Below are 15,867 nucleotides of genomic sequence, written 5' to 3'. Positions count from 1 at the left end.
CGTCAACAAGGTACTGTGTAAACTGATGGGGGCTCCATAATGACGTGGAGTGCGTTTATATGGAACGGATTGGGTCCTATAGTCCAACTGAACCGATCATAGACTGGAAATGATTATGTTCGACTACTTAGAGACTATTTGCAGTCTTTCATGGACTTCATGTTCCCAAAAACTAAAAACTAAACTCCTCCCGAACAGGCCATGAAGGCGCAACGGTACCGACCGGCCGCCGAGCCATCCTAATATCACAGGCGTCACTGGATGCAGATATGGAGGGGCATGTGGCCAGCACACCGTTCTCCCGGCCGTATGTCAGTTTCCGAGACCAGACATGTTCCCGAACAACGATGAAGTTTTTATGGTGACAATCCGCCATATCACCAGGCCACAATTATTCGCGATTGGTTTGTGAAACATTCTGGACAATTCGAGCGAGCGATTTAGCCACTCAGATCGCCGACGTGAATCCCATCGAATATTTATCGGAAATAATCGAGAGGTCAGTTGGTGCTCAGAATCCTGTTCCGATAACACTTTCACACTTATGGACGGTTATGTAGGGAGCATGGGTCAACATTTGTGCAGGGGGCTTCCAACGATTTACTGCGTCCATGCCACGTCGATTTTCTGCACTAAACCGGGCAAAAGGACGTCCGACACGATACCAAAAAGCACCCCATGCCTTTTGTCATCTCAGTGTAAATATGGCGCAGTGTGTCATCTCATGTCGTCAGATCATTGTTGAATTGTTGGCGTACCGAGTTAAGCGTCGGTTGGACTGAGAGACTGCAAGCGGCGACTGATGAAGCCAACTACTCGATCGTACGCACGTCTTTTTAATCGTTCTAATAAGAAGAATGCGCCCAACGAGTCTCCGATTTTGCTCATCTTTCGCACGATTGTAGTAAAGCATGCTGCTGTAGTATAATGTTCTTCTAAACTTTTTGGAGAAATCGAAGTTCCTAGTTTTACGAGACTGTTGAATACCATGTGAGAGCGCCAGCCACTGAGCAGTAGCGTTAAGCGCGACGAGCTAAGGCGGCGCTCTACGAATCTTCATGACAGAGCTCGATTTCCATAATGTCGTATTTCTTCCTGATCCTCTACCAAACATCAGTATCACCACAACCAAACATTTCTCTTCAGCAAGAAACAATAAGAGTAATCATCCTGACCATCGTCATCGTTGTCTTCGTCGTCGTCAGCAGCAGCAGTAGAAGCAGCAGCCCCGGCATCAACACCACTGCTATTCAGTTCCGAAATAACCTGACTCGTTGTAGTGGTTATGGTGGTTCCTGTCACGTGACAGGATCGCAGGATGGGCAGATTTGCAGTTTCCCGTCCGAGCTGGTTGCATCAATTCTGCTGCTCGATTACTGGCGCTCTCTGTTGGTGTTCAACAGGCACGCAAAGCTTTGAACTTCGATTTCTCGAAAACGTTTGAGTAGGACACTGTACTTCAGCAGCACTCGTTACATCGAAGTGTGTCCGACTGTCGTAGGGAAGGATGAGTGAAGTGGGCGACACATTACTTGATTGCTTCCCTCTTCAAACGAGACCTGACTCGCTATTGTATAGGACTTGTGCCTGTTCGGTCACCAATATATAATGCTTAAGGAGTATAGATTTCAGTATTTTACATTTTAATCCGTTTAATTTTATATTCACTCTCTGTTGGTGTTCAACAGGCACGCAAAGCTTTGAACTTCGAATTCTCGAAAACGTTTGAGTAGGACACTGTACTTCAGCAGCACTCGTTACATCGAAGTGTGTCCGACTGTCGTAGGGAAGGATGAGTGAAGTGGGCGACACATTACTTGATTGCTTCCCTCGTCAAACGAGACCTGACTCGCTATTGTATAGGACTTGTGCCTGTTCTGTCACCAATATATAATGCTTAAGGAGTATAGATTTCAGTATTTTACATTTTAATCCGTTTAATTTTATATTCACATTTAAGGGCAGAAGCTAATTTCACAGTTGATTTACTAGCTATTTACCATAAGAAGATGAAGATGTTGCACTACTTTCCAGATTTAGTGAACTGTCCTCTCGGTTTCCTGAATCGTTAGAAGTTTCTTTTAACACGCTGTCATTCTATTTTGTGTAAGCAATTAGCCAGCAACACTTTTCTGAATGAATGTTTCAGCAAATACTACGTCATTCTACTTTAGCAGCTGTTGTTACGGCACAGCCCATGTTTACAGTTTTTCATTCTGAATTGTAATGACAGATTGGTCTAGTGAATGTGATTAACAGTAATAACTATAGTCTCTCCCTTGCACAAGCATTCTAGAATACTTTGCCTACTCGCAGGAGACGTTCGTATTCTGCAGTTTTGGTGACGGTGGAAATCAGATGTTCATGTATGTTGGAAGACGGGTTAATATTGTCTGCCGACCGTTGTGGATGAGCGGTTCTAGGCGCTTCAGTCTGGAACCGCGCTGCTGCTGCGGTCGCAGGTTCGAATCCTGCCTCGGGCATGGATGTGTGTGATGTCCTTAGGTTAGTTAGGTTTAAGTAGTTCTAAGTCTAGGGGACTGATGACCTCAGATGTTAAGTCCCATAGTGCTTAGAGCCATTTGAACCATAATGATGTCTCATTGGCACCAAATTTCACCACTACTCTACCCAGCGTCATAGTGGATGTGTCGCACGATGGGAATTTAGTCTGACGCCCTATTACCCATATTTCACCCCTTATTTTGACGCCTCTGCGATAGGGTCAAGAACGGCGACACCCAGGGTTGAAATGACGCGGTTTCCTTATACAGAGTGTAAATTTTAAGTTGACAAACCAGAATAACTCTAAAAATAAGCTTCAGGAAAAAATATGTAGAATCCAAACTTGATTATTTTCGAGGAGGACATCTGCTGGTCCTAAAATTAGCCCACCACAAAGCCCCCTGGGGGTGGGGTGGGAGGCAACTTTAAAATTTCAAATGCGAACCCCCATTTTTTAATTGCAGAATCAGATTCTACATAAAAAACTACGTACATTTTGTCTTAAGCATTTGTTTTCATTCTTGGTAGTTGGCTCTGTAATTCAAGAAAATCTTAAAGGGGAATATGTTCATCTTTAGCTGGCGAGTGGGTTAGTCTCTTCCTCAGTTAGTCTTTTACTTTGTTTACTCTGTGAGTTAATGAGTTCACTCGTCAGTAAATAGGATGTTTGGTTAGTTAGTTAGCTAGTTAGATACCTCCTGGCAGATTAAAACTGTGTGCCGGACCGAGACCTTTGCCTTTCGCGGGCAAGTGCTTTACCGGTCCGGCACACAGTTTTAATCTGCCAGGAAGTTTCATATCAGCGCACACTCCGCTGTAGAGTGAGAATTTCATTCTAGCTAGTTCGATGATCTGTTTGATATATAAAGTTGTGTGGCCTCATGACCATGAAACAAACAAAACCTATCCGAATCTGTGGAAAAAATTAATATTTGGATGAACATTTGTAAAGCTATAATTCCTCTCTCTCAAACCCCACCCTATGGGGGGGAGAGGAAGAGTTTTAGTTTTAGCGAATCAAAATTTACGAAGTAAATAAGTATTTTTTATCTATCCGTAATCATTTTCCATGCAAAAATGAGAACATGGATTTCCTTGAATTACAGAGCCAACTACCAAGAATCAAACAAATGTTTAAGACAAAATGTACGTCGTTTTTTTAAATGTAGAATCTGATTCTGCAATAAAAAATGGGGTTTCCCATTTGAGATTTTAAAGTTCCTCCCGCCCCACACCCAGGGGGCTGGGGTGGCGGGCTAATTTTAGCACCAACACATGTCCCCCTCGAAAATAACTTTGGATTCTACACATTTTTTCATGTGAAGCTTATTTTTCGAGTTATTCTGCTCTGTCAACTTAAAATTTACACCCTGCAGGTGGCGGAGGAAAACACTTGACACACTACCGCTCAAAGTCGACACGAAAAGGCGTCAGAGGGTGGCATAAAGGGAGTCAATGATATCACACCTTTCCTTGTCGCGTTGATTCCTGCACATATCGCGGTAAAAACAGTGCGACGTTCTTGACTCCTTTCATGCTGCTGACACCCCTAGACTTTTTAAACTCTCTCGGCATACCCACTGAACGTGATTGCACCCCTTTAGAGTGCAGCGCGACCGCTGTTTTCACTCTCGTGTACTTAATGGAACCATTAGGGATCGTTCAAAATCATTCGACAAAATTTGAGCGTGAACTGAAGCAGCAAAGGGTGCTTGTGCATTTTCAGCCCTCTTGTTTCAATCTCTCCTGCCGTATAATCACGGAGAGGTGCGACACTAGCACATATGTGAATACAATGACAAAAGCTTCTTCTGAGACCCCCGCCCCCTCTCATGCGTTCGGCAGTATCTTCGGTAGCACCTGCCCACATTTATGGAGGTCTTTAAAAATGTGCCTTTACAGAGGACAACTGTGAGTTAGACCTACATGTCTGCTGACTGACAACCACTTTACACCCTTCTGATGCCAGTTGGCTGCCTCCAGGTTTTAGGACTACTTCGTAGGTTTACTGCACACATTTTAAAATCCTCAGTGAATGTGGGTGAGTGCCACTGAGGTTATTGCTGAAGTGGGGGGGGGGGGCGGGGGGGGGATCTTAGAGGGACCTTTTGCCCTTGTTTTCACGCATGTGTTCTCACCCTTCCGTGATTCCGCTACAGAAGGGCGTCAAATAGGAGGTTTTAAAAAACATAAGCACCCTTTGATGCTACTTTCAAATTTTCTCAGTTGATTTTGAACTGTTACTAGTAGTTCCATACTGTACACGTGAGCAAAAATTGCAGTCGCGCTGCACTCCAAAGGGATGCGATTACGTTCAATGGAGATGCAGCCTCACAGTGTCCTTAGAGAAGGGTTGTCACGTCCAGAGATGTTAGCAGCGTCAAATGTTGTCAAAAATGTCGTCCTGTTGCTCGTCACACTGACATCTGCCCTTTTCGACCTCGAAATGTGCGGGTGTGTACGCCCGTAGGAAAAAGGAGTTTCATTTAAGTCCTTTCTTTTGCCACCCTCTAAGTATTAAATGAAAACAGTCTTGGTTGCAATTTTAGTTTCTTTATTTATCAACTACGGGTTTCATCATATTTAGGCAACTTCAGGCTGATCTTAATTTGGTATTTCTTAGGACGATCCTTTAGACAGTGTAGCTAAAGGGCATCGTCGAGTACATCAGGCCAACATCGCCTTCGTTAACTTCAGTAAATACTTTTGTCGATTCTGAGCGGCGATGCGTCTGAAATCTTCTTCTCGGCCACTTGAAACTTACATGCCGCTGTGGGAAACACCTACCGGGTTTCGAAAAAGTGATCCTTTAATTTTGTTGCACAGTATACTTTCTTTGTAACGCTTTTTTCCAGTATTTTCTGAGACCATTCACCGCTCTTTAGAAAGGTAATGAAACGAATCAAAATTTTGTGTAAGATAGCTTACTATGGAGAATTACTGCGATAAATGTCGATCAAATCTGAATTACGTGTTAGAGAAGTAGTATTAACTGAAAATGTCTGCACTTCACTTCTTGCGTCATACATCAGCTAACATTTACTTTCCCAATAACGAAATGAGATTTTGGAGGGAATATTATGGCTCCTAGAGCCATATTTGTTACATGTATAATCAGTGTAATATTTGGTGGTACGAACGTAGAAGTAGACGATGATTTTTGAGCTGACTAGCTGTTCCGGCGATTTACAAACATCATGTTAAATTGGGCTACTGAAGTTTGTCAAGCTAAGGATAGGTCTCTTTTGTTAATTTCTTTCACACTGAAGATTAGTCATACACTAATGGCAACTCCCTACTAATTTGAATATTTTGGTTACGAAGAACATTTCATAAATAATGCACACTATTTTTTTACTTATTTGCTTTTTTAAAATATCTCTTTACAGTCCTTCAGTATACTCTCCCTGCTTCTCTATGACTGAATCCCAACATCTCGGAAGCTCTGTTATTCCATACAGGACACCACGTCTGTTCATCTGTCGAATGGCTCAGGTAAAGATGGTAGAAGCTTTTCCAGAAATAGATAACGACGTCCACGCATAGGTTTTGTCACCTTGGTAACAAGTAGAAGTCTGATGGACTTATTTGCGGGATGTATGGAGGATACGGCAACACTTCCCATCCATTCTTCGTGCATTTTCTTGGAGAGTGAGTGTTCCAACTTCTAGCAACTGAGGTCGGGTTTTGTGCAGTTTTCTGCTCAGGTTTTGCATGAAGTTACCATTGTATTGTATTGTATTGTATTGTATGTTAACCGGGAACCTAGAAACGACGGAGAGGTTCCGTCCCCGCCGCAGCCACAGTGGTCCAAAACCCCACGACGACTACCGCAGTCCACTTCACCCCTCCGCCGCCCAACACCGAACCGCGAGGGTTATTGTGCGGTTCGGCCCCGGGTGGACCCCCCCCCCCCCACCCCCCCGGGAACGTCTCACACCAGACGAGTGTAACCCCTATGTTTGCGTGGTAGAGTAGTGGTGGTGTACGCGTACGTGGAGAACTTGTTTGCGACATAGTGTAACTGACCGCACGGCCAACCGGGCGGGCATGAAGTTACCATAGTAGAATGCTGTGATACTTTTTCCACGTGGGACTCTATCTGCCATGACGACTCCTTGGCGATCATAAGCAAAAATCATCATTTGACTGAGCTTTGATTGGTTTCTTCGAAATTTTTCTGGACGTGGAGAATCTGACGCTCTCCTCTCATTGGACTGTGATTTCAACTCCGGTTCAACGTCTCTAATCCACGTTTCATCAATAGCGACAATTCCACACAAGAATCCTTGATCTTCACGGTCGAATCTTTCTTTGAGCAAGGTTGCAATGTCCAGCGTTTGTGCTTCTCTTCAGCAGTCAAACAGTGTGGGATGCATCTCGCAGGAATTTCTCTCTTCTTCAAATCAAAAAATGTTTCAAATCGCTCTGAGCACTATGGGACTTAACTTCTGAGGTCATCAGTGCCCTAGAACTTAGAACTACTTAAACCTAACTAACCTACGGACATCACACACATCCATGCCCGAGGCAGGATTCCAACCTGCGACCGTAGCGGTCGCGCTGTTCCAGACTGTAGCTCCTAGAACCGCTCGGCCACTCCGGCTGGCTTCTTCAAATCATTTGCCAGAATACAGAATACTGATGGGAGAATTCCCGTGACTTCAGACGGTTCCTCGAACTCGCACTGAGATCTTCTTCAAGAGCATCTGCCACAAGTTTCACACTTCGTTCATCTGTTGACGTTTTGCTTCTTCCGGGTCTTGGATTATCGTCTGTGCTCATACGACCACCACAAAACGATTAACCCAACGTGCAACCGTACTGCCGGCCGAAGTGGCCGAGCGGTTCTAGGCGCTTCAGTCTGGAACCGCGCGACCGCTACGATTGCGGGTTCGAATCCTGCCTCGGGCACGGATGTGTGTGATATCCTTAGGTTAGTTAGGTTTAAGTAGTTCTAAGTTCTGGGCGACTGATGACCTTAGATGTTAAGTCCCATAGTGCTCAGAGCCATTTGAGCCATTTTTGCAACCGTACTGCGCTCAAATGTAAGCACTCCACCAACTTAACTTGACCCATTGTATATATTTCAGTCGGGTTTTTGCCGCATAATGTTTCGATTTTGACTTACGACCTCTGGTCTTAACAGTCACAATACCCAAGACCCCTGTAGGTTCCATTTCTACCTTCCGCCAATCTTATGTTAGAGTACAAAGTGTAAAAACAAAGTCCACGGCTCGTGGTCGTGCGTAGCGTTCTCGCTTCCCACGCCTGGGTTCCCGGGTTCGATTCCCGGCGGGGTCAGGGATTTTCTCTGCCTCGTGATGACTGGATGTTGTGTGCTGTCCTTAGGTTAGTTAGGTTTAAGTAGTTCTAAGTTCTAGGGGACTGATGACCATAGATGTTAAGTCCCATAGTGCTCAGAGCCATTTGAACCATTTTGTAAAAACAAAAACACGTGCTTCTTCCTCAAGCTACGGACTATATCTGACGTAATTGCCATTGTTGTTGTATCAAACAGTCCAGAGTAATACCAATCTGTGCATTATTTATGAAATGTCCCTCGTACATGTTTGTAAAGAGAGAAGGGCAGATGCAGCCCCTAACCTCACATTTTGGGATCCAAGTGCTACAAGGTCTCGCTAATGGTGTGTGTTGTCGTGTTCCAGGGCTGGAGGCACAGGTGCAGGAGTCGTCCAAGGACCTGTACTGGTTCTGAGGCTAGGCGCGCCGCTGGGCTCCAGCCGGCGCACCCACAGCCCCAGGGCCTCGCCTGCGCGTGCTCGCATCTGCTCCGCTCCTGAGGACGGCACCACCACAGCCGAAACAGCCACACCGCAGCAGCCTCTCACAGCCGACTCCGCGGGCCTAAGTGTCCATCCAGTACTCGGCGCTCGGCACGCGGCGTTCCTGGACACCAAGTGTGAATCTCTTCCAGATCTCGAGCACTGAACGCAGCCAACGGTCCTACTGTTTAGCCGTACATACGTGACATACGAATAACACAGTGGACTTCTCAAAAATCATCTGCAATTACATACTTCTGAAAGCCTAGATTTCTGATATTTAATAGTATTTCAGTCAAAGGTGGGAGCTGTGGTGTCGAAGACAACCGCGAAAGAGTGCAATAAGAGACTTCACACTTAAAAGTATGATATCCGAGCTACAGAACGACGAAAGAAAGTTCATTGCGGTGTTGGTGACTAAAGGCCAGGAGAATTTTTTTCTTGGGTCACAGGACTTGTACAAGTGAGAAGCACAGTGCAGAATTAGCGCCTGTGTAGAAATGAAGTAAATGGCTCTCACGCATTTCAGTTCGAATCGAAATGTTTGTTGCAGCCGTGTAAGCAATGAGAAATGTAGGACGTAATGTCTGTGGTGACAGTGCTGTAGCCTAAAGTCTGAATTTAAGGAAGAGTATATGTAAAAACGTGACGCAACATTCTTGTGGGAAGCCTATTGTGGAATAAGCCAAACTAATCTGATTTCAGATGTCGTGTATCTTTGTACCATTTGAGTCGTGGTGAGGTTCCGCAGAAACCTTCCGTTACATATAGCAAAAGTTAGGTATTTAAAATATTAGGCGTGCAAATATAGAATGTTCTGGCGTGATAATTTGCATTGAAGACTATTTTTGCGTTTTCAGATAGCAGGTAACCACGTTATCAAGAAATATTGTGACGAGTTGGGTCAGTCATTGTTTGGCGGGTGTGCCTGCACAGGCTGTTCGTCACACAGGTGCAGCAAGAGTTTTGTAAATAGTTTTTTCTCAAGAGAGATGTAACTAACAAGGAGGCATTTTGATCTCGCAGGTGCTTGCGACTTGGAGCTATGTGTGTGTGTGTGTGTGTGTGTGTATGTGTGTGTGTGTGTGTGTGTTTTGATGTGTACAGACGCCGCGAAGCTCTGACGTACTAAATGTGCGGCTGCTGTTGCCCGCAAGAACTGCTTACGGTTTTCTTGTGTAAATAGTATAATATTCGCTAGTGGAGATCCACGTGACCCAAATGAGAGTAGCAGTTGCTATGACTGCAGCTGATCGGCAGCACAGAAAAAGACATTGGAGTTTCATACATAGCCGTTGTGAGTAGATTGTTTTGTAGTATATCGTTCACCGTGTGCCACCATATGGTTCTGCGCTTTCCTCCATGCCCTGTTGTATTAAATAGAGCAAACAAATATGTATTCCTCGTAATTTAAGGCTTTCGCCGGGAGATCGTACGAGAAGCCAACCTTTGCGATTAAGTGGATAAATGTTGCCACTATTTCCATTTTAGGAATATTATATTAATGATTATCTCACTGTAAACAGTAAGGCTACTAACAAATATGTGCAATGATACTGTTAAGAGCGTTTTGTGCTGCGACTTTTCATAATTTATTTGTCGATTCAAAGTTTGTTGTATTTTTCGTGCTGTGCGACATAGTAGAAATTATTTTTATCGTTTACTGTCTTTGTAATAATAGAAATAATAATTTACTTCGTTTGTTCAGCGAAAGCTGCTTAACGCCACTGCTACCGTGGCAACAAATATTATGTAAGACGAAGCTGCTTCAACGAACTATAAGAAAACTCTGGTATCTTTGAAAACATTTTGGTTTGCTTCAGTGTTAGAGATGATTTTGAAAGATGGCAAAATTTTCGACTGGTAGTAAGTAAGTTATTACCGTTTATAGTGACATAAGCACTAATATGACTGACGCAGATCACTTGCTTTGCTCTCCAACATAAGTATATGTACAGTACGGCAAGGCAGTTAGCGAGGTGCTGTTTCAGCGATGGCGATGAAATATGAACCATTCTTGCAGCTTCTTACCAGCTGTTCCAAAATAATATTCTAGGCTACATACGGATGACTGTATAGTAACGGAAAATGTTTGGCATAGATTAAGCGTCCTCTAATGATGATACTGTACGATGTTTGTCTCAGTAGTACTCTATACTGCCTGCAGAATTATACTGCATTGTATTTAAACAGAGATTCGCTTGGGGTGCATTGTGTTATGGATGGGATTTCATTCTCATTGTAGAAGCTCTACAGTGTTGGAGGTCTTTAATTTTGAAGAACTGGATTCCAATCCTGAAATTGCACCTAAGGACTGTTGCAGCGGCGAGTGTTCCAGATAACTGAAAACACTAAAATTATATTCTCATTAGACACATTATAAATCAATCACTCTACTGAAATTTTTTGGTCGTTAAAGATGGTGTGTTAAGTTTACGGAAGCTGGGAAGCTCACTGAAACAGCAAATCAAACTGCCAGCCACTTTAACAGCGTGCTTTCGATTTGCACTCAGTTTTCTCTTAATTAGGCGGAATTATCGACTCATCATTATGCTCTGTATGTGTATATTTCTTTATTACATATGTATCATGCAGCGTTCGTATGACGTATCACTCATAGACACCGTTGTGTAAGTAAATGTATGATAGTTATAAACGTGATTTTTGAATGTGCCATTTGTTTCTTGTCATTTACGTTGCAGGTAAACAATTTATTGAAACTAAGTTATGTGTGCTTTTATTAAATGTGCTCCTTCTGTCCCCCCCCCCCCCCCTCCTTCCCCTCCCACCTCCGATTCCACGATTTCAGATACGAAGCTTGTTGCAAGCTCCTTAGCCTACATAACATGTAGCGCACAAAATTTTTATTATTTGAACTCACTGTTAATCATCAGTGACTTTTCTTTTGGTGCTTCTTGGACAGTGTGGTATTTTATAACTATAAATGTACAGAACCGATTTCAATCATACGCAACGAAAGATGAACAGCGTTACATGAGGAAAGCTATCTTTAGTCATAATCTCTGTAAAACTAAGTACAAGTGGCTATTTATTTTTTTCGTGTATTAATTTAAACTGGCAAGATTTGGGCCTTCAGGTTCTTTCTTACATCTAACAAGACTTCCTCGGTTAGTGAACATGACAATTTGTATGGTACATGAGTGATATGCTAGGTGATTCCATTATGATGTTAAAAACTTTCAGTGGTGATAGAGAAGTGTAAATGTATCAATATGATGGAAGGGATCCTGATCCGGAAACGACAGGGTCGAAAGTTGTAAACGAAAATCATTCTGCAAGCGTCGTTGCTAAGACTGGAAGGTAATCCCTATGAACAATTAGGTGTAGAGATTGGGATAATAACGCAAATAATCCAATGCTCTGTACTAACATGAGCAGTCCTGGTGTACAACGTCTGTACTGTTGTAGATTGCAGTCTGTGTTTACTAGCTGAAGTACCAATGTCGATCAGCGCTAACCAAAAGGAGTTGTATCCCTTCTTGGACCTTGTAAACATGATTCTCGTGTGTGGGTAAGCAAATAGGAGGAGCAGAGAAACGGAAGGGTTGTAAAAGGCCAAATATCTGCATAGGAGACATTCGGCTCACACTGTGTTTCCAAAACTGTTGCAGCGATTAAGTGAAACAGGGGAATTGGTACCACAATACAAAGACCGAGGACGGCGACGAATTACACGATGTCCCGACTTAGAAGATGCAGTGCTTGCTCGAGTGAATGAGGCTTGGATTTTGTGGTAAGTTCCTGTGGGACCATGCCGCTGATGTCATCGATCCTCTCTTTTCTGCATATGTACTTTTCACGGATGAAGCCTGTTTCACCAGACGTGGAGTTACAAATGGTCGCAGTACTCATTTTTAGGTCGATGAGAATTCCCCCGCTACAGTTGTGAAGAGTCATCAACACAGGTTATCCGCCAATCTGGGGCAGGCATAGTCAGTGATTATGTATTAGGCCCGTTTCTTCTTCCTCCCAGCTGAAATGCACCAGTATACATAGTGTTTATCAGAGACACACTACCCAAGTTCCTGGAGCATATCCCACTTGTTCTTCGTCAACGGAAGTTGTTCCATCTCACTGTGGACCGAGGGTTCACGTATACCTGCATCAGACATTTGATGACCGGTGGATAGGCAGAGGATGTCCTGTTTCGTGGCCGGCACATTCGCCTGATTCCATCCCACTTGATTTCTTGTTGTACGGCCGTATGGAAAGTCTTGCATATGAGACGCCTATTTTGACGGACGAGCATTCCCTGGCAACAAGTTTTGCTGCCTGCCACATTGTTGAAACGACACCAGGGATATTAGAACGGTTGGGACAGAACTCTAGTACCGTGCCTGCCTTGACGCTGGGGGACGCCATTCTGAATAACTGTTGTAAATGTAGCAGCTTGTGAAACTTGTGTAGGAAAATAGCACTCATTCTTACTGTACCGTAGACTTTGGATTTTGTTCTCTCTGACATCAAGTTACGTGCACAGTTACTAGTTTATCAACAGGGGAAATAATCGTAGGGTGTTAGAGAGTATTCAGTGGGTAATCTGTACTTCATCATAAGGGTTCGGAAGTTGGGGCACTTAGTCTGAGCGCTGCGCGAAGCTAAGGTGGAACTTGACTAGATTTTCGCCTCTACCTTTCGACTCGGTCGTTTCCGGACTAGAGTGGCTTACCTAAAACTGAAACGTTTAGATGTGATGTACATGTACAGACAAACATATGATTACAGTTTCAGAAAAATTTGATGAGATATTCAAGACAAAGAGCTTCGCAGATTGAGCAAGCCAATAACGCGTTGGTCCGCCTCTGGTCCTTGTGCAAGCAGTTGTTTGGCTTGACTTTGACTGATAGAGCAGTTGGGTGTCATCCTGAGGGATATCATGGCAAATTCTCCAATTGAAACATTAGATAGTCAAAATCAGGAGGTGGTTGGGGAGTCCTGCCCATAATGCTCCAAATGTTCTCGGTTGAGGAAAGATCCAGCTACCTTGGTGGCCAAGGTTGTTTGTCAAGCACGGAGGCAAGCAGTACAAATTCTAGCAATGTGCTTACGGGCATTGTGGCTTACCACGAAGGGCAACAAAACTGGGTGTAAGGGTGCCTCAGATGACAACCAAAAGGGTCTTACTACTAAATGAAATAAAAAGGCACCTCAGACCATTACTACAGGTTGTCGAGTCGTTTGGCGAGCAACAGTCAGGTTGGTTCCCACCACTATATGGGGCGTCTCCAGACACGTCCTCGCTGGTTATCGGGGCTCAGTTCGAAGTGGGACTGGCCGGCCGAAGTGGCCGTGCGGTTAAAGGCGCTGCAGTCTGGAACCGCAAGACCGCTACGGTCGCAGGTTCGAATCCTGCCTCGGGCATGGATGTTCGTGATGTCCTTAGGTTAGTTAGGTTAAACTAGTTCTAAGTTCTAGGGGACTAATGACCTCAGCAGTTGAGTCCCATAGTGCTCAGAGCCATTTGAACCATCGAAGTGGGAGTCATCACTGAAGACAGTTCTACTCCATTAAATGAGATTTCAGACCGAACAGCTGCAAACGCGCTTGTTGGTGTAGAGAGGCCAGTGGTAGTCGGTGCAAGGGGCGCCGTGAGCTCAGCCCACTTTCTGTGAGCCGCCTACTAATGCTCCTTGAGGTCACCGAAGCAGCAGATGCATATTGGATATCTGATAATGATGAATCCGAGGCTCCGACTGCCCCTCTGACCATATGTTGGTCCTCATGTTCTGTCGACTCTCTATCTGGACCACTTCCTTCTTGACGCCGCGTTCAGCCATGGTATGCCCATTCCTGCTAACATTGTCGAACAGTGGCATCACTCCTGTCCAAACGTCGAGCGACTCGCCGAATACTCTAGCCGGCTCCTATGACCCCAATTACACGTTCTCTCCCAAATGCTGACATCTGTGTACAGGGTGAAAAGTATTTAAACCGACAAACTCTGGGAGGCTGTAGGGGACATCAAAACAAATATTTTTCCCTAATGTCATTTTTTCCCATGAGGATTATTTAAACTGGTGGAGGCCGTATTACGCTCTTCAGTTGTCAGAGGCCGTATTACGATCTTCAGTTGTTAGAGGGCGTATTACGCTCTTCAATTGTAGGCAACTGCTGTCCACCAGTGCAGTAGTGCATTGTCTCTGTTTACTAATGTAGCGATACACCTGGAGTGAGTACACTGATATGGTTGTTGCGTACTACGCAGCGCACCACAACGGACGAGCTGCACAGCGGGTTTATCAACCACAATACCCTAATCGCCGTATCCCGCATCATACGACCTTTGCTGCTGTGTACCAACGTCTGCATGAGACCGCGTGATTTAGCAGATTACCAGACAGGGACGCCGTCGCACGGTAAGAGCGCTGCAAGTTGAGGAAGCTGTCTTGCAGCATGTAGAGCGGGATCCTTCAATCAGCACACGTGAAATTGCACGTAACATGGGGACGAATCAGACGAATGTAAGAACAGTACTTTGAGAGCAATTGTTAGGTCCATTTCACGTACAGCGTGTCCACAACCTGGAACCAGTTGATTATCCACCCAGAGCACAGTTTTCGCAGTGGTACCTGGAACTGTGTGAAATGCATCCTACAATTCCATCCTCTGTGTTGTTTACCGACGAAGCAACGTTCGGGGGTGATGGAGTCTTCAACATGCACAACTCGCATGTTTGGAGTGAGGATAACCCACATGCCACAGTTACTAGCGCTCTTCGTTAATGTGTGGGTCGGTGTTGTTGAGAACTGTTTAATTGGGCCGTATCTGCTACCTAGTTGTTGTCCCTTCGTCATAAAAAAAATGGAAAAGTGTTCGTCGGTTTAATTAATTCGCCGCCAGAGAAATCTTCCTCTACCGGTTTAAATACTCCTCATAGGAAAAAACGACTTTAGGGAAAAATATTTGTTTTGATGCCCCCTACAACCTCCCAGAGTTTGTCGGTTTAAATACTTTTCACCCTGTATATCGCTCACGCGGCTGTCTGCGAGGCATAGTTACTGTCCAACTCAGTACGTGGAATGAAATTCGCAAATACGTTATGCCCTGATATCAACATGTCCCCTGTTCATTATCCTTGCCAGCTGCGCGGTGAAACTGTGCTGCAAGCGTCACACATTGATCCAGCGGCCGCCGAAGTTTACGCTTTTCCATTTTGCGTCTATACTTGTATGAATATCAATTTGTGGCCAATCTGCCTAACTCCTTCGTGGTGCGTCTTTTTTTATCTTAGAGTGTATTATTGGTGGATGATAGGTGGATGATGATGATGATGATGATGATGATGATGATACATAGAAACGAATATTTGGAATCTAAGAACTGTCAGTCTGATCAATATTAAGCAATTTACTCATTACGTTTTTGTCAAATGCAAGTAGTGAGAGCTAAAAATACCTATGAGAACAGTACAGAAGGAATCAATATAAAGTAAATGTCGAGTGGTCAGGGGAAGAGTGAGATATAATAGTGTAAGTTTAGCAGGTGAGGTGGAATGAGAAAGCAGAAATAGAAAGTGATAAGAAAAACACAGATAGTTTACAGTGTGACAGTTGTG

General features: G+C 44.2%; 1 protein-coding gene across 1 annotated transcript in view; it reads left to right on the top strand.

The window, feature by feature from the left end:
• The window catches only part of LOC124711731 (protein vestigial), a 521,042-nt gene extending 510,027 nt beyond the window's left edge, over nucleotides 1-11,015 (top strand). Inside the window, exon 6 of the mRNA XM_047241940.1 lies at nucleotides 8,175-11,015. Within this exon, the coding sequence (XP_047097896.1) occupies nucleotides 8,175-8,224 (50 nt within the window). The 3' untranslated portion in view covers nucleotides 8,225-11,015. The remainder of the gene's footprint in view (nucleotides 1-8,174) is intronic.
• The last annotated feature ends 4,852 nt before the right edge of the window (nucleotides 11,016-15,867 follow it).

This window comes from Schistocerca piceifrons, chromosome 8, assembly GCF_021461385.2.
Source record: "Schistocerca piceifrons isolate TAMUIC-IGC-003096 chromosome 8, iqSchPice1.1, whole genome shotgun sequence".
NCBI classification, from domain to species: domain Eukaryota; kingdom Metazoa; phylum Arthropoda; class Insecta; order Orthoptera; family Acrididae; genus Schistocerca; species Schistocerca piceifrons.
Note: the sequence above shows the minus strand (reverse complement) of the source record. Positions and strands in the feature narration are given on the sequence as shown.